A 26,698-nucleotide genomic window follows, 5' to 3' on the forward strand; every position below is an offset into this window, starting at 1 on the left:
TGCGTCTCCTTCTGTTGGCCATAATATGAAATCAACCTCGAATGCAAATAGAAACTAAGACGTAAATCATCAAGCACTGAAATGAACAGATTGTGCTTGATGCTGATTGTGTTGATATTTAAAGTGATTTTATTCATAAGTGAAATGATACCAGTATCCCCTCTGCAGCAACTTTGACAAGACGAAGTGCTGTTTTTAGTGTTTTTCAAACTTTATACATAGTTTGACATGTTGTAATGAGTAATGCTGAGTTTGTTAATTGACAGATGAGTAGAATTACTTGCTCTGACATTCTCTATATTAGTAAATTATGCTAAAACCGAGATGTACTGAATCTGTTTTCTTTTAGCCTGTTAATTAGAAACTGGCTGTTGTAGAGACAGCTAAAGCATGTAAATAGATCAATTGTATTTTCTCAGGCACTAATGGGTTTAGTTAAATGATGTCTATAGTAATGTTTTAGTAGGTGAATGTATAGGACAACATCCACTATAAAGACTGGCTCATCTTTTTACAAAAAGAAGGGGAGGAATGCAATGGAATATTACAACATCAGAAAAATGATTATGTACAACACTTTAAATGGGAGGTATTTATTAATCCTTTTATGGTACTTCTTTAATGCTGACTTAGCACTGCTCTTTTCCTTAGCTTGCAATTTCTCTGATGTCTTGCAATTTTACTGCAAATAGCACCTTGTACACCATATTCACAAAGGCTTCTACATCCTGCAGCCAAATGTCTGAAAAAGATTGACGCTACATCTAAGTAAACACACTAAATATGCTGTACTGAAACCTTAACCTGTGATCTCTCCTCTGAGAGTGGATGAGCTTCTCATCAGTATGTGAATATCACAGGCCCAAACAGACTCACTCGCTCGATACTGGGTGTTGAAAACATGTTGCTTCATGGTTGAATCATCTATTTCACTTCTTGTTGTCAAATCCACCTCCTGTTAAACACATTCTCTATGCAATGATATAATGAGTTTTCAGATGAATGCAAGAGCTGTTGGAAGAAAAGTATTTGGCAAGTACAACCCCAATCTAATGTAATTTACTTAATGTAATCAAGTAATTATTTAAAGAGATTGCAGAATAATGAGACTGGCTATTCAATATTGAATGAAATTTCTGTCACTAGAGGTTTATGTTACATCAAAAAAAACCCTGCTCCCTTTCATTTGGTTGTTATGTTTTTTTTTTTTTATCTCTCCCTCGATTATCTTCCCTGAAGTAAAGTGACATCTGCAGTCGTCATGAAAACGTTTGGTGTCACAGCTGTCATTATATCATGTGTGCAGCTGTGCACGTGTACTCTCCAACCTTGCGCTGGGCGGCGCGCAGGGCATCCACGGTGCTGCGAAGCGTGTCCCTGTCTCTTTCCAGGGTGGCCCGCTCTCCCTCCAGGGTGGCGATGACTGTGGTCTGCATCCTGTGAAGCTCCGCCTGGCTCCGGAGGCGACACAGCTCCTCCTCCATGGCCAGACCCTCAGACTGAAGAACCTAAGAGAAAGGGAAAATTCACTTCCCTGCAGAACAGTCTGTCTATTCAGAAAGATGTTTATATATACACTCAGGTGCCAGTTTATTAGGTACACCCAACTAAACTGAACCCAGTTTGCTATAACTGTCCTGCAGTAAATAAATCCTCCCTTCATGAAGGTTATCACTGTTTCAGAGCTGTTTTAGAGAGTTGTCACCTTAACTGCACTGTCATTTTGGAGGCTGCAGTTTGTGGTGCTGTTAAACTATACTGCGTACATACATCCACTTATACTGGAAGTAAACACTCAGGCACTTTACTTTAAGAGTAACAATTTTTACAGGTCTCATAGTTTCCTATAAAAGCTGTAAATAGTAAGAAATGAGTTTGTAATTTGGAACCAACAGTGGTTAGTTGGTCCATGTTCAGTTACTTCCTAGCGTAACCTAGACAGTCTACAGCGATGGCAGAAACTCTGTGAGAGAAACTAGTCCCCAGAGTCTTTAACCCGCTCACATACATGAGTGAGGAGGTTGTCACCAAGGAGACCGGAGGGACAAGTGCAGTGGACATGACAACACAGTAGCTCTGGGACTGATAATCACTGAAAGCTTTCAGTATATCAAATATTTCTTATTAATAAATCACTTGATGTGCATAATGCAGCTGCTACTTGTATCATTCTGTGAATATTTACCTTGAGAAATTCCTCATATTAGTTCAACACTCTTTTCCCAAGCTGTTTTAATATCAGCCTTTAGTGTGTGTAATATCATGTTGAGAAAATATCATTAGATGTTACTAAATGTAGTCACTTCATTTGTCCAAAAAGCAGCTATTTCTGACAATCTCCAACTTAATCACTAATCCATCTTTCTGGTTAACACCTCTTTCCATCCATTCATCCATCCATCCCTACCTCTATTTGCCTGCGGGCCTCTCCCAGACTCTCAGCAGTTTTCTTCAGGCGCTGCACTTCAGCCTCAAGAACCACCAGCCTCTGCTCGGCTTCCCAGGTTTTCTTGCTCTGCTCTCCGAGCTTTGAGCGCAGGTCCTGTGCCACACTCGCCTGCCTGTCAGCCTCCTCCTGGGCCTCCTGGAGCTGGTTTGTCAGAGCCTCCACATTAGGACCAGACAGGGGACATACAGCCTGATCTCCAGATGCAGCCTCGGTATGATCGCCTCCACTTTTTAAATGTTTTTGGGTCACTAAGGTTGTTGATGATGCAGTCTGTTCTTTCTTTAGCTCACTTTCCTTCTCCTGTTTCTCTCTGTCTTTCTGTCCCCCCTCTGCCTCACCTCTCCTTTTGGGCTCAACCTCCTTATCGCACATTTGTCCTTTTGCCCTTTGAACATGGAGGACCTCTTCACCAACTCCTGCTTCCCTCTGGGTCCCAATGATTTCTCCTCTTCTTAGCCTCTCCTCCATCATCCTCAGCCTTACTTCCCCATCTCCCCTATAGGATTCAGAGCCCTGGACTCCTCTCTCCTCCTTCTCTTCCTTGTCTGGCTTCCCCACTCCTGCCTCCTTTTTCTCTTCCAGGTGTTGCGGTTTGGTAAGCAGCTGCTCCAGATGCTGCTTCAAAGAGGCATTTTCAATTTTCAAGTTTTGAAACTGAAAAGTAAAAAGGGAGAAAGACTTCTTAAATTGTCAAAGCTTTGAATTACCAGCATTTTACTTTTTTGTTCCTGTTTCCTTTCTTTTGGAATGTACTGAACATGAATGAACTTGAATGCATTGTGAGCAGAAATCACGTCTTGTTCTTTTTCAAAATGCATCCAGCTTCAATAGCAGGAAGTAAAAAAGAAGTAAGATAAAAATGAAAGAAGGATAAATCCCCAACGGGCAAATTAGAGATGGATTTAAATTATTTTTGGTTGGTTGCGAAAATAGGCACTCCTCTACACAAATAACCACAGAGGCATTTGAATGGTCCGCAGTGAGCAGCCTGAAATGAACATCAGGCAGAAGCTATCACAGACAATAGTACAATTCAGAGGATATAAGGAATAGACTGTAAAAACAGAAATATCCAAAGTCGTCAGTATAAAAAGGCTCTGAGTGGCTATTTTGTATGTTGTGCATTATCTTGCTTCGAGGGTGGGTACAGCAGATGTACAGACATTATTTATATTTCAAGATAAATTGCATAAACAATAGTAATAATATTTACTTAAACGTATTAATTACTCAACTAATCATAGCAGGACTACATATCTACCATACTTGTCTTGTATCTATTTGCATCTTGTATCTAACTTTGCTACAGAGCGTTTAAGATTGTGTTTATATATTTTGTCATATTTCTATAACAACTTTCAGGACCCTGTCTGCTCACCTCCCTGAGTGTGTTCTGATGCTCCATCTCCAGGCAAGCCAGCTCACCCTTTACATCTGGAGAATCAGCCTGCAGCAAGAAGAGGTTGATGGTTAACTCGTCCAACTCCATCATCATGTCAATTGTAAGATACAGACATGCATGCATAAATTAGACTCTTCTACAGCTCTGTCGCCTCTGCTCTGTCTTGTTCCTCTATTAATTCACTGATACATCTAGAATGTTTCATCATTTCTATACAAACGTTTTTTTTTTTTTTTATTTAATGACCAACTTTGACCGTCAACAGGAAAAGCAATATTTTGTTTTAGCTTGATCTGTGAGTCTTGACCTTCGATCGTTGAACTCTGACCTCCTGCTGGGCCTGCAGCTCCTCCAGGCGCCTCCTTAGCTCAGCGTTCTCCTGTTCCGCTCCCAGAAGTCTCAGCGTCGAAGCCTCGTCCACTTCCACGCTTAGCGGCTTCTCATCTGAGACAGAGGGAGGAAGAAATAATGAATAAAGCAAATCAATCAAAATAAAGATTAAGAAAGAGGAGGAAGAGATGGTTAGAGGTCAATAGGAAGAAATAAGACATGGACAAAAAGAGAAATGGATACATGAAGACATACAGGTTATTGTTGATTGATAACCTGTGGACCAGTATTACTTCAACATACTTTCTCTTATCAGTTAATTAAAATGTTTTAAATGAGAAACAGAGAAACAGGTGCACTGACCAATCAGTTTACTCAGCTCCTCGTCAGAGTCTAGTTCTGATTGGAGGAAGCGATGATGAACCCCACTTTGATGAACTGCAGCAGGAACACTGCCGCCGCTACTCCAGTGCCTCAGGTCTGCCTCGAGGCTCATGTTCATCTCCAGCAGCTCATCAACTCTCTGCCTCTCTGTGTCCCGCTCCTACACACAGACAGTTTTCATTACAGGAAAAGCAGATTTCAAGGGGCCCAAAAACAATATGCACATGTTTTTCATTAAGTTATTCTTCTGTCCAACAAATACATGTGCAAACACACACACAAAACCCAAACGTTACACAAAAATCAAATGATATGTGAACCTTTAGGTACAAAAAACAAACATGCTTTGTAATAAGCAGACAAATACAAAAATACATATCCGTGCTCCACCCACTGCTTCTACATCCATGATTTTCTGACGCAGCAGTAGATTGTCCCTCTCCAGCTCCCTTAGCAAGGAGCAGCGTGCCCGAGCATCCACTAACTGTTCTTCTAGGAGAGTTTTGGTCTCCTGCAGCGCTGCGCACAGCTGCTGCTGCTCCTGCAGTGGGTGCCACGCAGAGAGAGACAAAACAAAATTACATAATGAAGTGTAGTGGAGTCAATCAGACTTTACTGGACATTTAAACCAAATATTTACAGAGAGAATGACAGTGTTTATTTATGTGTCTCAGAGCCCATGGACCTTTGACCCACATTTGCCTGTAATACATGATGACCAGCGGTTGCAGTCTTTTGTTCTCTACCAACTTCCTCCAACCTGCCTACACCTTTTACTGTTTTTACTGTATTTCCAAGACGGTTTTTGATAAGTAGTCCTTGTAATTTCCTGTATATTTATCTATATACAGAAAGATAAATGACAAAAGTTTAATTATTAATTGATTTTAATTGTTATTTATATATGTTGTTTGTTTTAGATAGCTGGACTGGTGACCCATCCAGGGTGTACCCCTGCCTTTCACCCAAAGAGAGCTGGGATAGACTCCAGCAGATCCCTGTGACCCTAAATAGGAATAAGCAGGTATAGATGATGGATGGATGGAGGGATGGATGGATAGAGGGAGGGATGGATGGATGGATGGATGGATGGATGGATGGATGGATGGATGGATGGATGGATGGATGGATGGATGGATGGATGGATGAGAAAAAGTCATGAGACCAGCAGGGAAACTGTGATCACTTTACACAGTATGTTATGTGTAATGTGTAATGTGTAATGCTATGTGTCACAAGGCCTCATATGTTTTGAGTTTTTGAGCTTTCATTGGACACTGTTAAACTAAGCTCTATAATTCTGAGGGATGTCCACCAAAGCATTGCATCATGATGAATTTGATCATAATTTCCTCTTGAAAAGCTAAAAAGATGTCCAAATAGCAAATGGGTTCAGAACTGCAACATACATAATAAATAGATGTGAACTGCTTTTTTCACCAATGGTATTAGTAATGATAACACTGTACTCACCAAAGTACATGTGGCATTATGTCTGACAGAATGAGAAACTCAGGCAGTTTAACCTGATTATTTAAAAAAATGGCTAAAAAACTTCACTGTGAATTTGTCAAATTTAATTACAATTCCAAACACGAGAAAAAATCAGCCTTCTGGTTAATTTTGGCTGTCAATGGAAAGAGGTATGAAGGAAGAATAAATCAAGCAAGACTGAGAAGGTGACAGCAAGGACACTGTGTGATATCTTCCAAGAATATGAGCATATTTTGCTTCAGAAGTTATACTACTGCAGAGTAAATCTCATTTGGATGTAAAAACTCAAGTAACTGAAGCTGTAGCCCTGCTCTTTGTCAATGAAGCAGTTCCAGGCTGTAAATCCTGATGACATCACTCAGTATAATCTCATTCTCTGTCTTAGAGCTTCAGAGTTGTTCGTACGCCATCCTGATTGAAGCGCTCACGGCTGGGATGGGATATATGGCTTATGGGATAAAGTGGCACAAAAGTGGTAAAAAATAATAGGTGCTCAGAGAGAAGTTTTAAAAGGTGATTATTTAGTTCATGTCACCTTTGCTAGTAATGTTTATTTGAGGGCCATGCTTGGAAAAGTGTGTGTGTGTGTGTGTGTGTGTGTGTGTGTGTGTGTGTGTGTGTGTGTGTGTGTGTGTGCGTGCGTGCGTGCGTGCGTGCGTGCGTGCGTGCGTGCGTGCGTGCGTGCGTCTTTTTACTACATCATTTAACTGAGACACCATTCTTGTGTGGACATTTTGGCCAGTCCTTACAACTTCATCTCATTTTTCAGGGTTAAGACTTGGTGTTAGCGTTAGGGGTTAAGGAATGCATTATGTCTATGAGTGTCCTCACAACTATAGTGAGACATGATTGTTTGTGTGTGCGTGCGTGTGTGTGTGTCTGTGTGTGTGTGTCTGTGTGTACCTTCAGCTGAGTGCGTGTGAGCTCCAGGCTGTGCAATCTGTGTTTACAGCTCTGAAGCTCAGTCTGGAGTTGCTCGGCCCGTGCCGCTCGCTCTCGGGCGCAGTCCAGCTCATCCCGCAGTGCACGCATGCCCCTCACCTCAGCCTGCAGAGAACGGTTCTGTAGAACACACACACACACACACACACACACACACAAAGACATTCATACACCGACGGGGATGAGGTCAAAAAGGTTGTGAACACATCTGGGATGTGCAGTAAAGTAAATGTTGACAATAGCTGATACAGAGAGAAGGAATAGTGTGTGTGTGTGTGTGTGTGTACAGGCCTTAGAGAATGAACTGCCTGCTTGGCAACACTTCACAGTAATCTTCCATTCAAAGTTATTACTAAGACTAGCTTTTGATGAAGATGAGATACAGTGGTGAAAAAAAATATTCAAAACATTTAAATGAAAATACACTCCTAGGAAAACTACAAATAAAATGATCAAAGAAAGGCGTCTGTGTTGAACTATGAGTTTACATGACCTTTGATCAACTCTAGTTTTGTTCTGCATTAGAAGTGTTCAAACAAGTTCAGCCAAAAAAGAAAATGTTTTGGCTAACACAGTAATTGTGTGCAGTATAAGTGCTGCTAATAACTCTATGAGGAATTGAATGATTTGCTATTAGAAGCCACCTGTGTTTTCTGCTGTTGTCCGTGTTGTGTTCTTTTTATGTATAATGAATGAATTACAGCCCAGTTAGTTCAGTTTTATGTGTGATAAAGTCAGACTGCACCAGGCCAGATTGATGTCTCAGTACAAACCTCTGTCATGTGTCTGTACCTCTTTCTGAAGTTTCTTCAGCTGTTCCTCCATGGTTTGTATTTCCTGCTTGTAATCCAATATCTGATCACCTTTATCATCCCTAAAAAACAAGTCAAACACCAAAAATGAAATTGAACTTTTTTGTTTAATAAATTTAGCTGATAAAAAATAATATTAGTGCAGATTACATTGGCTAGGAATTGTAAAAAAAAACCAAAACATTTGAATTGGTCAGCAGTGACATTTATGATATAGTCTACAATGAATGTGAGTGTGAACTGGATTACAGCAGTGAGTACCCGATTTGTTCCTTACTCATAACTTTGTGAAGTGTAAAGTCCATAAAGTTATTTGTACATTTTTCATGTTGACCTTCATTACAACTTTTCTAAACATTCTTCTGCGTTTTTCCCATCATACACACACGCACCCACCCACACACACACACACACACACACACACTCACAGTTGTTGTTTAAGGCGTCGCAGTTTGGCCTTGCTGTCTGCCAACTGGAGTGCCAGACCTTGAGGTGGCTCCTCGCTGTGGCCACCCAAAGGGACCATGGTTGAGTCAGCCTGGGTCTCCCTCTCGCGACACAGCTCTGCTATTCTCTGAGGGGGGTGGGGAAGCGGATGTAGCAAGGGACAAAGAGGACAGAGGAAAAGAACAAATTGGAAAGAGAATTACAGACACAAAAGAAAAAGGACAGGAGAATCACATGAATCTCTGTGAGACATGTTAGATACGCAGAATTTAAACCCTGTTTTTGTGAAGTGAGTAACACTACTGCCTGTTCATTTTGCACTGAGTGCACATATGGTGCATAATATTGTTTATCCTCTTAGCCTGTAAATGTTTTGTTGTTCTGCAAAATGAATTTAAAATGAAACAAAATTCTGTTTTTTTGTGGTTACACTATTCATAACGGACATCAAGGTATGTCCTTGTTTCATCAGGGCCTTTTTAAGTCAGCGGAAATATTTTGCTGAAAATATAATATGTTATACTGCTCTGAGCTCATATTGAGGTTGTAGCTAAAGGTAGATCATTATTTCACTGTTCAAATAAGGACTCTCTTTAATAATGACTTTTTCACCAACAAAAACTGGTAGTCTCAGTCTGTAAAACAAAAGAAAAAATCTCATACAGGGGTAACATTTGGAGCCTGGGTCTTCACATTTCAAAAACAAAATAAATGACCTTGTCCGCCACCTTATCTACTAATACTTTTACTGTACTCTGTTGTTCACAGATGTGAATTTGACTTTTCATTTATTTAACTATAAAGCTGTGCATGGACCCCAAAGCTATTCATTTGTCAACCTCCACAGTGTTTCTAATCTCCTACAGCCGACTCGGTTGAGATACCATTTTGTTAATTAAAATGTTTACTGTGCGAAGTAGATAATAAATATAAACTGAATATGAGCATCAAAAGATATAAAACACTGATCAAATACGTGACATTAATCATTGCCCTTAACTCATGCACATTCTTATTTTTAGTTCATTAAACTTTGTAACTTTTCAACAACAAATAGAAGTTACTGTTGGTATGATCTCAGGTCTCAGAAATGTAACGTTAGGCTTATATTTCTTAATTGTGAGCGCAAACCTCCAGGTGACTGTCTCTCTGGCCCAGCAGGTTTTGGATCTGTTTGGCCATAGACCCGAACACGAGCTGTAAGTCTGCGCCTTCCACCTCCACCAGCTCCTCCCACTGAAGTGGCAGCACTACACGAGGATCCTGAGTCACCTGCAGCAAGGACGGTTTTACAGGTATAAGATCAATGTGCATCTGGGAAATCTTAACACAAAAAAGCAGATCTGGGGACAAACGATACCGACAGTGTGAAGGCCTAATCAATACCAAGCAGAGATGCATCTGTGTACAACAGGAAAAAACTATTTTACATTTCTATCCTAGTAGTGTGTCCAAAAAGGCTGACTAATGCATGTAAAACTAATGATCATGTAGTCAGGTTTGAAATGTCCCTGGGTAGAAGGCATATGAGCAGCAAGCAGGGGTGCATCCACCCACACAGGAAAAGCACCTCTCACCTTTATGATTTACGAGGCTGAGAAACCTGGCACAGAAAAGGCTGGTAGGCAACATGCTGTTACTGTAATTTAGACACGCTGGTATGCAACATGCTGTTTTTGTAATGCTGGCAATTATTCACAGGGGGTATTTTTAAAAGAGTACAATTTGGCATTTATGCCTTATTGGAGAGGACAGCGGAGGATGGCAGAAAAGACATGAAGGAGAGAGGATGATGTGACTGAGGTGGAGGCGGAGAGGTGAAAGATCCATCCTACGGTGGCAGCAAGGGGAACCCAAAGGTTCCTAAAATGCTGCCAGAAGAATGACAAGTAGCTCATTTTCACACTCACTTGAAGCACCGGGAGAAGGTATAATAGCTTCACTCTCTCTGCCTACAGGCCAGACAGTGAAGAAAGCTTTTGCTAAATCATATTTAGGAACGGAAAACCTCTTAGACGTGTCTCCCTGGACCTCAAAATGATGGCCGGTCAGTGAATACCTTTTAAATTTGGGGAGGTCTTTGATTTAATTATTTCTGCACTTGAACGTACCTGCTGAATACAGCTGGCAATGGCTGCCTGGGTCTCAATGTCCAAAGACTGGATCTGCTGAATGAACGTCTCTTTCTTCTCACACTGCAGACAGATTAAAATACATCCATGTAATGTAGTAGACTGGCCCAATACCCAAGAATGATTTGTTGATTATCAGACCATTTGATATCAAAATAATCATTTTGGTCATTTTTTTTCATCTAAAATACCAAACATTTACTAGTGACTGAAGATGCCAGAAAATGTTTCATTGCTATATGTGCAATTCATTTTCAAGCATTACTTCTTTCTTAAAGGTTAGCAATGCTGAGCTAGGTAAAATAAATGTATTATTCAGGGGATGAGTCATAAAAATGCACAAATGTTTTCTATTCTGACAAGAATGAAGAAGCAGGAAAAAACTATTTTAGTATTTTTTTTGGTGTGAGAATGGAAGTCTATAGTCACATTATCAGCCTTCTGAATCTAACAGACTAGAAAATTATTTTGTCCAATTGAGAAACAACTTCACTGTTGTGATTTTTCACTGCTTGAGCATTAAAAAGTACATTTTGCAGGACAACAAAGACCAAGGAGTCAGATAAATCAGGCTCAGCATTCACCATATTAATTCATCTACTGTTAGTATGTTAACAATAGAAGCTGAAATTTGGCATTAGTCATTTCAGAGAGATATTTTAACATTTAGCATTTTACTGTGCACACTGTCCATTGTAGAAACTACGGGCTATCATCTGAGACTGCCTTTTCTCCCTGGAGACACTTTCTTTCCCTGGCAGGCCACTAAACTCAACCTGAGCCATCACAGACCAGAGAGTCAGCAGAAGCTTCACCCATCTGTAATAAGAATAACTGCCAGAGACATCCAGGCTAGAGACAGGTATGACCAGCCCACAACCTGTCTAAACTCATACTGTACTACTTCACCTACACATATAGACTATAATATGTGTACACATAATGTGCTGACCTGAGCACACCTGCTACAGAACAGGGACTGTGAAAACTCTATCACACACTTTATTGTCTTTAACTTTGATTTAATGTTATAAACCAGTAAAATATCAAAACCTCCAAGGGGGGTTGAAAGCTTTTTAAAAGCACACCACTTTACCCTGGGGTGTCTCATTTTTATACAACCTAATTAGAATAATGTTATGTTATATGTTATAATGTTATAATGAGGGGAATCCTGCCATTGCCTGAAATGTTGGATCAGCAGAAATTTGAACCTAAGAATGAAAAAGATTCAGATTTTTACAGTATTATTCATTCTTTGGTGACACAGGATTTCTATATATAACCTGGATGGAGAGACTGAAAACATCACTAGTGCTTCGCTAAAATGTAAAAAAAAAAAAAAAAAGGCACCAGTACAAATGGTTGTCTGCAGGTTTAGTGAAACAGCAGCATCATTATCGACCTTTCAAAAAGTGTTGTGGTCATCTGAGTGTCTGATCACCTGCACAGCACATCCTAGTAAGAGCAGCAGCAGTCGCCTGAGCTCCTCCACGGCTGCCTCTGAGGACACAGAAATAACTGTCATCATTATCATTATCATCATCATCTCCAGCTCCCACCACCCCTCCACCAGCCTCCCTATCATTACCACTTTAATGTGTTTCACAGATAGCAGAGATATGGACACGTAGATATAGTATAATTACTTTCTAGCTGCAGAGCAACATGGCGCTGATAGAATCAGGTTGTTATCTTGTACCTGTTAGGGGGTCCTGCCCCAGAATAGCCACATTTGGAAGAGGCATCAGTATCACCTGCTGCAGGTCTTCCTGAAGAAAAGAATAAATGTGAAGAGTTCAGTGAAAAAAAATGATGATTGGCTGGTTGTATGTCTATGTGTCCTCAGTCTGAACAGCAACATTTGTGATGTAAACAAAGAGCAGATATCTGTTAAGTTGTCTTTTGCTTTTCGCAGGTCAAGGAGGCTCTCTGCAGATTAGATTTAATATATTTCAGTGTAGCTCTTTCTCAGTATTTTCTGAAAGTAATAGAAACATAAAAAGATATGATGAAGAGATAAGAGTCCTATATGAAATCCCTGAAATGTTTATACCGTTGTCCTTATGATGAAAAGATACTGATAATATGGGAAATGCAGATACAGAGTCAGACATAACAACAAACTACTTACTAGATCCTGACTAGTAGCATTGTTGGCTGATTTTAGCTTGTCGCAGTTTAATAACCTGATTTTACTTGTTGAACTATAGAGCTACTTTCATTAGGGGTGGCGCAGCAGTGCAGTGGTTAGCACTCTTGACTGAAAACGAGAAGGTTCTTGGTTTGAATCCCAGAAGCCTGAGGGATTTCTATGCAGAGTTTGCAAGTTTCCCCCTTGTCTGCCTGGGTTTTCTCTGGATGATCTAACTTCTTCCCACAGTCCAGACATGCAATTTGGGTTTAGGCTAATTGGTGACTCTAAATTGCCCATAGGTGTGAGTGTGAGTGTTTCTCTCTCTATGTGTCAGTCTTGTGATAGACTGGTGATCTGTGCATGTTGTACCGCCCTCACACAATGTAAGTTGGGAATGGCTCTTGTGCCCCCATGACCCTGGATAGGACAAAGAAGTGGTGGTGATGGATTTTACTTTTATCTGTTTCTATCAAACAGTGAGATACAGAGGAAAAAAAATAGATAGTTTTTGTTAAGCTAAAGGTGAAAAGACTTTGCTTAAAAATTGAGTCTAAATCAAATTTAAACTAAAGCCATTGAATCTTAAAATTGAGAAGACATGTGCCCTCCCAAGACTAGGTCAGGATGCCCTTCCTGTGGACTGTAGTTAGTTGCTCAGCGTCTGAGGCAGGAAAAATAGTCTCTCATATCTAGATGTTTCGAACATTGTCCTTTCTAACATGGTAAAGGGTAAATGGGATGGCTCAGGACTAGCAGATGGCCTAACCAACAATGTGGTCAGCTTGTTTCGGCAAACTGTATTTTCTGAGATCTTGGACAAAGTTCCTGGCAGATTCTGAATCAAGCTGGACGGCACGCGCTTCATACATTCCCCCACCCAGAAATCTGGAGTTTCTGGCAACAAAAACAAGTATATGTCATGTGGTTGCGCAGCACCTTGCTCCTCCTATGCTGTCATCATATAGTGCAACACCAGCGTAGCACATTACCAGCCAGTCACTTCCCTACTGTTTCAACTGATTAGTCTTAAATTCAGGAAAGAGCAGAACAACATCCCCCTTAATTAAATGTGTCTCTGAGCCACATAGAGACCTGGCTATTGCTATTCCAACTGCTCTGAAAGTCTGTTCACATCCTCCCGCCATCAATCTCCAGAGTACAGAAGGAAGTCACAATTACAGCTTGCCGCTGCTTAGTGCAATTTATAAACTGTACAGTGAGACAGGCAATATACCAAGAGGCAGGCACTCCCTGCAGCAACACCAATGTGCGTGAGTTTGACAATGTGGCATGTGCAGTCAACCTGAAGTTTCGGCTCCTTCAGGGGATGTAGAGCATTAGCCGCTGTAGCTCTGTGCTGGTCATCTTACAGCTCATGGTGCCAAACAGACTTCAGCAGGAGAAGAGGCCAGACTGGGAATTATTAGAAGCTGCTTGTTATTGTCAGCCTGCTAATATCTCCTCATGAACAATTCCCCCTCCCACAGCATCATACAGCCAAGATACATACTGAGTTGTATTTGCTCACATCCAGCCTGCGCTATATTTTGTACATCATCATTTGGTATGGTACTGTACTCTGCTTAAGTAAGAGCTTAACAATATGAGTAATACATGGTGCAGTTTCCTGTGCCATCCTATGATTTGTAGTCCAGTTTCTCTAGAGGTTGATTTGTAGAGGATGTATGGCTTTTTCCCGTGGCATCATAATAAAAAAGAAACGAGGAATTAGCCTTTATCCCTTATTGAGTCTGCCTCTGAAAATAATGTATTGTGGTATACAGTGCTCATGGATTTTCATCAAGCTACTGGCTAGAGTGGTGAAGAGGATTAAAATCCATCTGCAACTTTATCTTTTCCAAATTCCATCTTTCTATCAATAATTCCACTTTATGCTGTCTGGACTGGTGCTGTTTTTCATTTTAGCCATGCACAGACAGTTTTGATTGTCAGGGCTTCTGTGGGCCCCCTTCCCGTCTCTTTTATCCTTTTTCTGCCTGTATGCACATGTTTAAACCAGGATTCATCTGTAGTTATTATGTTAATTCAAACATCATTTGTTGGATGTTCAGCAGCTTTAAAATGTCACGGTTTACTGAAGACAGATATCTTTAAATGCAGAGGGTCACTAAATTAGTAGGCATGAGATATTAACATTTAAAATCCCATTAACAGAAAGTTGAAAATTAAGTGCCTCCATTCAGAGGCATTAAAGGCACTTAGATACAACAGAACAGAAAAGAATAGAAAAGAACAAACAGAACTGGATAGAACAAACACAGTTCAATGGAACAGAGGAGAAGAGGTTCAGATCAAACAGAACCAAATAAAATAGAACAACTATGACAAAATAGAATAGATTAAAATAAAACAGAATAAATCGAACCACATACAATAAAACACGTAGATACAAAAGAATATAAACGATGAAAGAAATTTTAAAAAACAGAACAATCAGGACAGAACAGAACAAAACAAAGTGAATGCATCACAATAAAAAGGAACCAAACAAAACAGGACAGAACAGAAAAGAACAAAACAAACAAAAAATATAATAGGAGCAACAGGAACAGAACAGATTAGAACAGAAACAACAGGAAAGGACAATAGAACACAGTAGAACAACAGTATGCATTAGAATAACAGAATGCTTCTAGGCAACAGTACAGTATAAATGAGTTGTAGAAGTGCTCTGCCTGTCTCGTCGACACAAATAGCTCTATTGCTGTGGTAGAGAAGTTGACGTGGCTGCAGAGAAAATTAAGCCTTGCCAGGCTGCAGTGTTGCTGCGGCTTGCACTCACCACACTATTCTCATTGTATCACGCACAAGCATAAAACTCATTAACAACAAAACAGCAACAAAACAAAAGACAGCGATAAATAAAACCATGACTAATATGGAAACAACCGCCCACAGCAAGAGTGGAGCCTATTCTGAGAGGGTACCTAGTGAAATATCAGCTTCTCAATTAACCCAGTGTCTTGTGCCACTCTGAGCTTTCATGGAACTTTGGTAATTTGCTAAAAATTAGGAAGTGAAATCTTGTAGGCTCATGTTGTTATGTTGTGTGACAAGCAGTGTGTGGTTAGTCCACCTGACTAGTGTTTGGGAAGACTTTGTTTGCTGAGAAACAGGCCTTTGAATCATCCTCTGGGGGAAGAATTGTGTCATTTCCTGAAAATGCCACAGGCACGTACAATTCAGATTATGAGATGCATGATACCGAGAGCTATTTGATAGATTTTTATTCTCCTTCCTTCTTCGACCCTCTAACCACAACTGCAACTGAAAAATTCAGCTTGCCACTCCCTCACTTCTTTTTCCAACCCATTTGCCTACTGAGGATGAAAATTGTCTGTTTTCATCTTCTCATTGTGCAATTGCACCATCACTGCCTGCATACTTTAAACTTTCTACAGTATCCTTAGGCAGAATATTTGTGTGTTGCCACTAATAGTTGAGCTTCATCCTGTCCTCTATTTTCACTACCTTACAGCTAGACAACTGCTTCTCCAGCCCTCTTCCATCACCCCCATTCCCTCGCCATTTGGTGTGGCCCTGAGTTATGTTTTAGAAGAATATTTCAGCATTTTTACAAGACTTTTCTATTTTTAATGAACTCTGGGTCATTTCAGTCCATCCACAAAAGAAAAAAAAATGCTCGAGGGCTATTCGAGACACTTTTTTAAATCACATCAGATAGAGTTCAAACTAGAGTCAAACCATTTCCAGGTGGACGTTTATGTCACAGGCTTGACTCAGCATCAGCGTACCTGTCTGTGTAATGACTTCCCTTAATGCTGAGGCGTTAATGCCAGAGGTTGACAGTGAATCAAAATATAAAGCAATTAAGCTCTGATGAGGTTTCACTAAGAGGTAAAACTAGTAGAAAACTACTCAAAGGAAGTAACGTTAGTTTGAAAACTGATATTATTTCAATGTATTCAATAAATACTAGCTAAGGCTAGCCGTCAGTTAGTCTAGCATAAGGACTGAAAGCAGGGGACAAAGTTCGGCTGTTTCTGTCTAAAGGTGAAATAAAAAACATGAATATTATGGCTTCCAGCACATTTAGAGCTCACTAATTAACAAATATGTCTCATTTTCCTAATCCCCACTAAAACAGATGTGTAAAAATAACTTGTGGCTATTTCTTGTCTGGGCACAATGGCTTTCAAGTCTCCAGTTTGTTGCTTTTACATTTTAGCTTTGATCCAGATGAAAGAAAACAAGATATGTGTGTTATTAAGAGAGCTTAAAAGTGCTGGTAGGTGGGTTTTGAGACCCAATCTAACTGTTTCCACCAGTTTCAAGAATTTGTGCAAAGCCAAGATAGTCAGCTGCTGGCTCCCAACTGCTGGCTCTATCAGTCCTCTCATCTAACTAAAGAAAGTAAATAAGTATATTCCTGATTTTTTTTTTTTTTTTTTTTTTTTTACATTCTTTGTTGACCTTCACGCCAGCACTCCTGATTTCCCTCTTAATGGCATGATCTAACCTCACCGTCATCTTCCTTGTGTCCCTCTGTTACCTGGTAGAAGGCTCTGAGGTGTCGATTCAAAATGGAAAAGTTCTGGACCCTGAGCATGTGGTCATCTCTGTCACTGTCGTACAGCTGCTCCACCTTGGGGTTTGGGTCTCTGGGACGAACACAGAAAAGACACTCCGGTGTATTTACTGCGGCTTGATCAAACAGCCCAGCACCACGTCTCTACAGATGAGAAATTCTTATGCAACGGTGCACTTAAGCAGAGAGTGAATAAAATTTTAATGAGCCTAAGAAGCAAGCAGTGAGCATCCACATGCAATTTTTTCATTGAAGTAACGTGGGTTAGGTCAGGCCAAATTAATCAGCTGTTCGGCAAATACTGAAGCTCTCGTCCTGCCAGATGAGAGAGAGGAAAATGTTTTATTCTGCTGAAATTTGAATATGGAGATAAGGAATGCAGGAGAGAAGACTAACAGGGTGGCACATATGCAGAGCCCCATTTCACAATTCAAGGGATATTTGTGGCAAATATGAATGGGTCATACATTTGTGCCATCCTTTCACAGAGGCTGTGGGAAAAAAAGGGAGGCTACAAAAGGGAATTTACATCAAATTGTATGCAAGAAAATAGACTAGATGGAACAGAAGACAACACTGCGATGTAGTAATGCTCTGTCAAGCCGTGCTTACACACAGGTGCTTTTGAGCTAACATGCTAACAATAACAATGCTATCAAACTGATGTTGAGAAGGAGTACCATGTTCAGCAGATAAAATGTTAGAGTACTAGTATTTGTGCTCTGGGGTACATGTAAAGTACATGTAAAAGTAAAAGCACAAACGTGACTGAAACGCACTTTTTAAAGCACATACTAAATTTAAAGCATCTTCATTTCTAATCATTTATCAATCATCGTGTTAGATCTTACTTCGCCTTGTCCAACTTTTATTGAAGCTAGTGCAAAGCTGCAAGGCAATGAGGCGAGAAAATCAAAATCAATCTTACATGACCCTCATGACCTCATTGAGAAAAATGCCATTGGTCAGCCTCAGGTAGCGATGCCGGGTACTCTGGGAATTTGAGTTCACTTCCATGTATTGGCTGTAGAGCGGGACGCCATCCTCCCTGTCCACCATCTTCTCAAACAGCTGAACCTGTGAGAAAACAGGGAGGGATTATGTTGTATGTGTGGAGGGAAGACTGACTGTGTACCAACCAGGAGGTGGACAAAGACGAGGAAGACAGAGACAGGAGCAGAAAATAGCCACAAAGAGAGAGAGAGATAGAGAGACACGATGGAGAGGTGCAAACATTTTCACACAGGAAGCCACTTGAGGCGGTGCACCTGTCTGGACAGGTGGGATCTGTGCTCTCACACTGGGAATCACTTCACAGTGACAGGCGCCCAAGCAGGACCACAGCCAAGGTCTCTCTCTCTCTCTCTCTCTCTCTCTCTCTCTCTCTCTCTCTCTGTCTGTCCTCAGAAGAGCTGTGCCAATGCAAACTGCAATATAATGAGGTTTATTCCCACCTGCACCTTCTAAAAACTGCACCGTCGGTAAACAAAATAACAAGCTTGAGTTGGTTCAGCTGATAGGGTGAGGCAGAGCCTGTGCAACAGGGTAAACAGAGGATGCTTTTCAACAAATGAGAGGTTGAAACCTCTGGTGTCAGTGAATAACCACCCTGTTCAAATCCACTACTGAACAAATCTAAACCTCTGCCAGCTGCAGGTGTCCTGTTCAACCTGCCCTCTGACCTCCCTTCTAGGAGAGAGCAACATTAAAGAAAACACCCCTACAAGGCCCAGCCCAGTATCATATAGTATTTCATAAATACTCTTTGTTGACCAGAAGGAAGAAACCCCCTTTGGGCTGATTCAAATGCACCAAACCCTTAACTGATTTTAGTGAAACTATATTTTGTTGGAAACACAACAGAAAACTTTGTATTATTCTCAAATCACAAACTGCCCAAGGACACGGAAGTGTCAAGGCTAGGGGGAAAAAAAAAACAAGCTGGTCATTAAGAGGCAGTGGAAGCAGCAAAAAGCAGAAGTGGCGTTTGCTTTTTGTACAAAATGGCAAAAATGTAACATCTAGGCTCCTTTCCTGTTTATTCAGCTCACAGTTTATCTTTATTTGGATGATGAGAACTAGAAAGCAGACAAATAAAAGTTGTCTAGTAATATTTGTGACTGGAAATATTGTCGGATTTACTGCAGAACTAATCACCGGACGTTTTCTACAGAACCGGCACCGGTTTATTCTGCGCTCTTTGCGTCTGAAAACGATGACCTTTCTCTAACTGTAGGTGATAAATGATGAATGACGTACCCATTGCGCCAATGCACTTTCCATGAATTCCTCTATTATCTCCATTATGTTAGAGTCCATTGTTTTGTTACGAGAGCCGTGAAACCCTACAGAAACCAGCTAATTAAAAATATTTTCAACGACATGTGTGTAATGAATCGCAGAGAGAGAGAACCCATCGTGCGTCAAGAGAAGTACTTTGACATTTTGCGGCCCTTCCCCTCCCTCCGCCCCGCCGTCTCTTCCTCTCTTGATCTGTGTCAGTTTCATTGCAAAACCACACCGGAATTTTCAAAACGCACATGTTGCGTTTACTGTTTTTCCTTCTGAGCCGGCATCTTCAACATAGTGCAACCGAGCCCTCACACAGACCTTCCCAAACACTACATGGCTACAAATATAGCAGAGAAATGACAAAAGATACACTGCGGTTTGCCTGTGGAGATAAGAGGTATATCTTGTTTTGGGCCTTGTTTCCTGTTGTAGACTTTAAAGATCATGAAATCAGCCCAAAAGTGTTTTCTGCGCAATAAATATTTGGATAGGCAGCCTACATGTACCAAATGCAATATCAAAATGTTCGCTTTTGCTGTAAGACCTCGTTTTGAAACGTGTTGAAACATGTGATCTACAGTTTTATCATTTCTTTAACCAAACAGCTTATTAACCGAGCTGCACCATCACAAATCTTTCCCTATATTATTATTTCTAGTTTTACTGTGAACGTGAACGTGTTTTGAATGAACTCGTTCTCTCAGTGGTTCCTGTGTTCCTCAACAGAACATGCCCAAGTCAAATTCAAGCACTGTGCAATGGGGACCTCTAGTGGTGGCGATCGCTCGCCTCTTTAACTATTGTGAACTAATCCCTTACACTTTATTTTCATAACAAAAGCACTGGGGGAAGTGTAACCAAGCAGCCCTCATTTCAAAGTGAACACTATTTTTACAACTTATCTCTGAATCCGCAGAACAATATGTCATTGATAGTGACTCATTCTATTGCAGTGTGGGTTTATAATTTCAGAAACCTCTTTATCTGTCTATGCAGACAGCCTGTAAATTATTATTAATGTTGTATACAATACTATTTACTTACGAGAACACAATCCATTGAGTATCCTCTTTTATTTTAATTACTTAAAATCTTAAACATTAGTCCTGACTGATTGTTTATTTCATATAAAAAAAACTATAATAACTAGTTTCTCTCACCGTGTTACTGATAGATAATAACTCTAAAGCACATTAAACCATATTTTCAACCTGACTCTCATTAGCTTCTATTGTCTGTGTTTCATAAGAAAACATATCTATCTCTAACCAGTGAAACAGGTTTATCTGAGTGTATGAGTAAAATAAACCATTCAGTGATCTTACTCTGTGATAGAGTTTTATTTAAGAAGAATGAAAACATATTAGATAGGCCTGTATCTAGGACAAATCACCAGCATGTATTTTGATTTACAAACACATTTCCACATTGTTGTGTATTATTGGTGTGCAGTTTCTGCCCCTGTGTAACACGGTGTGTTCCTGTGTGCTATCAGTGTGTGCTGATACTGCTTGTGTAGCAGTTCTGGGATTAACTACACCAGGATTATCAGATTGTTTCAGAGCAGCCAGAATAGACAGGATGACAGCTTCATACAGGGCACTATACTCACACGCATGAAGACGCAAACACACGCACTTAATCCAACTTTCCTCGTGAACTCGGGTAACCTTCACTCAGCTCATACACTCCTCTATGATCTTACATTTACAAAAAGGAAGCCGACACTACAAAGCAGTTAAAACATCTACCTTTAATATATAATTCATGTGTGTTGCCATTTTAAAAGGTTCCTAAGCATTTCATTGCAGTTTAGTACAAAGTCTACAGCTGCGAGATGAATAATAGAGTGCACATTGGATGAACTTTAGCATCATGTGATTGTGACTTTGCCAATTTTGAGTCAGAATGAATAAACAAGCTAATTATGTGTCTGCATGTGTACTCTACACCCATTTCAACTGAATGTACTCTCCTCTAGATGCCTCAAAAAGTACTACACATATCCTGCACAGATTTTCTGATGGATACACATTTATGAAGTGCTGAACAGAGGAGATGTTTGTTTTGGTGACTGTGCAGAGCCTGATAAGATTCCCTATGTGTTGCCTTGTTGCGGCCATGTGTGAGGGAGCTGAGGCTGCTGCATTGGTGGAGCATAAATCAAGCCTAATGTGTCAAAACCCAACAGGTGTTCTACCCACCACCAGCCAGCGCACTCAACCAAGAAACCTTTGAAACATCCCTTCCTCCCCAGCTCACATTTAAATAACTTTTCCTTCTAGCTGGCAGGAGTAGGAGAGGCAGCCTTCTCTGTGGCGTTATCAGCAGCCTTCTCTGCATCTGCAGCCTCAGGCGACACTTCAGCGGCGGTAGCGTCAGCTTGCCCAAACTTTAGCATGTTGAGGACATTGCCTTTGACTTCCTCAAAGGTTTCTTTCATGCCTTTCTCAAGAAGATAACCCTCACTGTCACCCTCAGGGTTCTCCAGAGACATGGCCCCTTCGACAGCCGTCTGCAGGTACCGCATGCTCAGAAGCACTGACATCTGGACAGAAAGAACAGCAAGGCAGCTGTGACAAACTGCATCTAAAATCGGTGTCAGCGTGCAGGGTTTGTCAGCAATTACAGCCAAATGGATTCATAGTCTGAGTAAAACTAATGTCTGGAGAGAAGCCTCGACTTTGTTCAATCAGAGCACAGATTTATTAACACTCGTATAATAGAAAGCAACTCTTAACAACCTCTTATCATGCATATATTCAAAAAGTTGTTCATTCAAATTAATGTAATAAAGAAGCTAAAAAGGATTGTAACACATGCACATATTTTCACTTTTTTGCTGCACACCCATACTGATCTTATCTGAAGGTGTTTTAACACTATGTGTGTTGTTATTCGCAATGTGCTGTGTAAGCTGACTCAAAGACAATTTATATTTTATTACAGCCTTCTCTCCTAGATCAATTGTTAAAAAGCAGTTCAAATGAAGAAAGACTCAATGTTTTAAGCACACTAGCACAAATAGTACACTATCTTAAAGTAGCCTATGTAGTTTTTTTTTTTTTTTTCTGAATCGAAGGGAGAGTTCAAGTAAAATATTAATATTATTGTGGAGGATCTTGCTTTTTTTAAAAAGTGAAGCATAGGAGCTAACTCACCATCCAATAGACAATAGTTTTCATATATCCCCTTTAAAATAAAATGTGATTCACTTCCCCAAACTGAGATCCAAGCAATGAAGAGTAACCACAGCTGCAGTCTACCTAAAGCAAATAAAAGCAAAGCTACAGAAAACACACAGTTTTGAGACAGTAAGTGCTGCTGTATTTATTTTTTGTTTTGTCTCATGCTTCCTCCTTCTTTGTTTTGTTTGATCGAGAACTAAAACTTTTGGTTGAAAGTCTCAGCTCAGCTTGATGCCTTACTAACTCGTCACATGTCAGCAATCTGTCCCTGTTGTAGCGACCTAGAAAAACCACCACACTGAGCTGCTGCATTTAGAAGTATAGATTGATGGTTTAGCTGTAGGCCGTGTGTAATGATGCTCTGTTAAGTATGTGTGTAAGCGTCTTGTTCCAGCCTGAGGTCTTTGTTACTTGCAGAGAATAAAGCATCAATACTATTATTTGGCAAAGGAGTGAAAGTCCATGTTTGATTAAAAGGCAGAAATCAGTGTGACATGTTGGTTGTCTTTTTGTCTGTTGTCATGGCAGTCTGTGCGTCAGTAGATGAAGATTATTTGTAATTTAGTTTGTTTACATGCATGTGACTTTGGGGATAATGTCTTCCCACACTGTGACAGGTGCCTGGAGGAGCGAACATCACAGAACTGTTAAAAACCATAGTTAGATTCTGCATTTCCTCTATTTTACCATAATTACAAAATATCTTGAGTGCTGCTTGGATAACCCACCTGTATTAATATGACTGACAGCACACCAGGACCAGTTGAATTCATCAAGCCCATGTAGTAGTCGATGAGAGCCTGTCTACAGCCACGGTTGTACAGGTTGAGTTCCTCTGATTGGTACTCGTAGTTGTAGTGGGCTCTGTTATCTGTCAGGTGGTACTGTAAGCATGGACGAGTGGAGGCCGGGTTGCAGCAGCTGAAAGGAACGGCATCCAGCAAATAACGGCCATCTACATTACTCCGGATACGACTGGAGAGACAGGAAGGAAAAACAGAAAGAAAACCGATGGAGAAATGGGAGAATAGTAAGAGGAGAGTCAAGGGAAGGAAAAGCTGAACAGAAGGTAGAAGGAATGTTCATCTTTTGGGAGGCAAAGAACAAAAACTATTGAATTCAAACCAGTTAAAGGCCTGACTTTTAGCTCAATGCATTCTTCACATTAGACAGGAAGGATCTGTGCCTCTATGCAAGTGTCACAGTGTCATAACCTTTCAGTTTACTCGTTCTTTTTCACTTACTTTGACTAACCTTTCCCTGGATGCTTTATGACCAACCTTTCCATCCATTTCTGGCATTCTCTTCAAATGTAAAGGCCAGATCTATTTTTAATGCACTCTTCTTCTACCCTCACGTCATCCTTTTTATACCGGCGTACCTCCATCCTGCCTCTATTACATATTGTTTGACCTTTGTGAATATGAAGTCTACTTATCTGTCACTCATCTAGACCTTTATTTTCATCTCTTCTATTTCCTGTATGGACCTCATCAACCAGTATCTCCTTTTACTGGCTCATCACTTCACTTCTCTGTATTTGATTGTTTTCTCATCCCTTCATTGTGATTCACTCACTCCTTCACATCCTTGGAAGTGAAGTCCAGGTATCTGTTGCTGACCCACTGAACCTCAAACCAGTCCCTGAAATTGTTGTTTCCACAGCAGCGGAACTCCATCTGCAAACGATCGATGGTCTCTTTCTGAAAACAGCGGCCCGGCACGTCTGTGTCCTTGTAGAAGCGGATCCCATTCCTCAGGCCCACCTGACAGTGGGGACAGAACAGTGACAGTGAAAGAAGGAGGTGTTTTGTTTTTGAGAATGGATTTACTGTAGCGTATGTCAAAAAAGCAAATGTTTGCTGATTTTTTTTAGACAAGGGCGAGGTCTCTAATGTTTCATTCTGTTATTCGTTAAATATTTTTAGAAATATATTTGGAATGACCATGGAGAATCATAAATGATTTCTGTTTTCTTAAAAATTAAGTACACATACAGTAGTTCTGATCTGTTTGAAGGTTTGATTTCTTTTGATATTTTTTTCTGTCATTGTTTTAAATTGTGCCTGAACCCACTAGTCTTCTGTTTCAGGCACAGCAACTTAAAGGGGAGCACATTTTGTTATGGGTTTTGCTTGAGGATCAGAAAATGGGATATCGCTTCACCACAAAACCATAACAACACATACTACACTCTCTGACCTACTTATTCTATGATTATTATTCTATTATATCTCTAATTATTACCCAATGTAGTGACCCCACCTTCAGGGACTCCTCCAGGCGTCCCTGCAGAGCATAGCTGAGCACCACAACTGCTATGAGCAGACAACAGAGAAGTGCTGCTACAACAAACCAGGCCAGCAGGAGAAGCTTCCAACGGGGGAAGCGGCTGGCATCCAAGGAGTCCTGGCACACACGACTGGCAACCCAGTTGGTGCCAATGGAGGCCAGGCCCACCATCATCAGGATATTGGGCACCACATGGATCTCACTGTTGTCCATCACCTTAAGAAGAGAAGAGCACAGTCAAAGGTAATAGTAGCCATGAGAGGAGCAGCCAGCTGCAGGTCACTTTGTCATTTCCACCCTGCACTTTAGCAGGTAATAATCCTGAGTTCAATTAGCCTTATCAATTCTACAAACGACCTTGGCAGCCAAGAGATTCAATTAGCTGCCAATATGCCGGATGCACAGGCTGTGAAACTCTGATGACGAATTAAATTCAATGCCCTGGTTACAGAAAAAGTCAATTATGGACTGAGTTTATTATTGGCTGATTTTTCATATGCCTGTCAGCTGAAAAAAAGACCTTTATCACACTGTTGTTTTAAAATCACAGTTAAAAGCTCAGCTCAGCACAGATGCTACCTTCCAATTTCCTTGCCCTGTAACATTGGGGCAGATATATGTGGTGTAACTTATCTTAAGGAGAAACAGTCTCTGCTTCTGGATGCTATATCAGAAGAAAACCTTTTAACTGCATGAAGAAAAAGCAGTTTTGTGCATACAAAAAGCAAACTGCACAACAGACTGTGTAAATGAGATGGCATATCTGAGATATCTGGATAACAGTTATTAAAGAGGATTAAATATTCTTGTTGGGGCACCAGTCTGGTAGAGGTCATCCCCTTCATTTACTAATCATGTCACTCTCATTATGTTTGAATCCTAATGATTTTCATTTTGAGAATTTTTTAACATGCTGAAGCCGCACAACCTAACATGCATGAATGTGAGTATGACTGTATGTGTATGTTTGTACTTGCATTTTGTGTGCTGCATTTGTATTTGTGGATTCAACTGTGTAGAGCTCACTTTTTAAAAACATGAACCAAGGTTTGTGTTCTTTTGACTGAATTCATGCCAGTGTCTTTAGACGTCTGTCCCATTTGGCCCTCTAGCCTTTAAGGTGACATTGCATTAATATGTGTGTATCTTTGTGTGTGTTTATGTGAGTACGAGTATGTGAGTATTTCCTTCTCTGTACCTCAGCCCTGCGGAGAAGCTCTGTCTTAAGGTAAACCCCCAGACAAAAGATGAAGGCTCCGCACATCACTGCCAGCCAGGACAGCAGCCACAGACCCTGGGCCAGACGTACCCGCCTTTGCTGGGTGAATCTCATCTTCAGCAGCACCATAGCTCAGTAAACCATGCACCAATCAAAACAAAGACAGGACAGAAAGTGATAAAATAAGGGGCTCCAGACAGAAGAAGATGGAATTTAGTGACTCCTGATGAAATACCTAGTCTATCCTGCGTTGGCCAGCTGCTAAAAAATAAATCCAGCACATGTAGCTAGAGGATGTGTTCTGTGTTCCAAACACACAGTGGTCAATACAGGCCTTGTGCTTGTTGTTTGATGAGTTATTGAAAGGCTGAGCTTATCTAATTTGTTCCAGGTGGAGGGAATAAGCACGTAGATCCCTTAAATGGTAATGGGCACAGGCAGCCTCAGATGATAATTGAAAACCTTCCACTTAGATGATGAAATTGTAAAAAGGTTCTTTATAATCCAAATCAGCACAGCAAAACCATAGAAGATGTGAGAAAATTGATAATCACCACCAAGTATAAAAGAAAAGAGATATTCCTTTTCCCATAGGTGACACGTTTTCT

General features: G+C 40.6%; 2 protein-coding genes across 4 annotated transcripts in view; both read right to left on the reverse strand.

Annotated features, from left to right (window-relative positions):
• Window positions 1-19,577, reverse strand: part of ccdc88b (coiled-coil domain containing 88B) — a 38,175-nt gene extending 18,598 nt beyond the window's left edge. Inside the window, exons 1-16 of one of the 3 annotated variants that reach the window (XM_026329837.1) lie at window positions 19,359-19,577; window positions 18,028-18,176; window positions 17,064-17,172; window positions 12,095-12,164; window positions 11,837-11,895; window positions 10,372-10,455; window positions 9,392-9,532; window positions 8,242-8,387; window positions 7,794-7,875; window positions 6,963-7,121; window positions 4,960-5,106; window positions 4,545-4,725; window positions 4,180-4,295; window positions 3,828-3,896; window positions 2,408-3,103; window positions 1,329-1,508 (exon numbers count right to left, since the gene is read on the reverse strand). In XM_026329837.1, coding sequence (XP_026185622.1) covers window positions 1,329-1,508; window positions 2,408-3,103; window positions 3,828-3,896; window positions 4,180-4,295; window positions 4,545-4,725; window positions 4,960-5,106; window positions 6,963-7,121; window positions 7,794-7,875; window positions 8,242-8,387; window positions 9,392-9,532; window positions 10,372-10,455; window positions 11,837-11,895; window positions 12,095-12,164; window positions 17,064-17,172; window positions 18,028-18,176; window positions 19,359-19,418 — 2,448 coding nt within the window. In that variant the 5' untranslated portion in view covers window positions 19,419-19,577. Of the gene's footprint in view, window positions 1-1,328; window positions 1,509-2,407; window positions 3,104-3,827; window positions 3,897-4,158; window positions 4,296-4,544; window positions 4,726-4,959; window positions 5,107-6,962; window positions 7,122-7,774; window positions 7,876-8,241; window positions 8,388-9,391; window positions 9,533-10,371; window positions 10,456-11,836; window positions 11,896-12,094; window positions 12,165-17,063; window positions 17,173-18,027; window positions 18,177-19,358 lie in introns of those variants that run through there. The other 2 variants (XM_026329836.1, XM_026329838.1) reach the window with 2 other exon arrangements.
• Window positions 19,578-21,672: 2,095 nt separating this feature from the next.
• Window positions 21,673-26,219, reverse strand: rom1b (retinal outer segment membrane protein 1b). Its single transcript, XM_026329839.2, has 5 exons — window positions 26,070-26,219; window positions 24,845-25,087; window positions 24,158-24,345; window positions 23,308-23,554; window positions 21,673-21,939 (listed from the first exon to the last, which is right to left on the reverse strand). The coding sequence occupies exons 1-5, from the start codon at window positions 26,217-26,219 to the stop codon at window positions 21,673-21,675; spliced, it is 1,095 nt and encodes a 364-aa protein (XP_026185624.1).
• Between the last annotated feature and the right edge of the window lie 479 nt (window positions 26,220-26,698).

Source organism: Mastacembelus armatus, chromosome 10 (genome assembly GCF_900324485.2).
Source record: "Mastacembelus armatus chromosome 10, fMasArm1.2, whole genome shotgun sequence".
NCBI classification, from domain to species: Eukaryota; Metazoa; Chordata; class Actinopteri; order Synbranchiformes; family Mastacembelidae; genus Mastacembelus; species Mastacembelus armatus.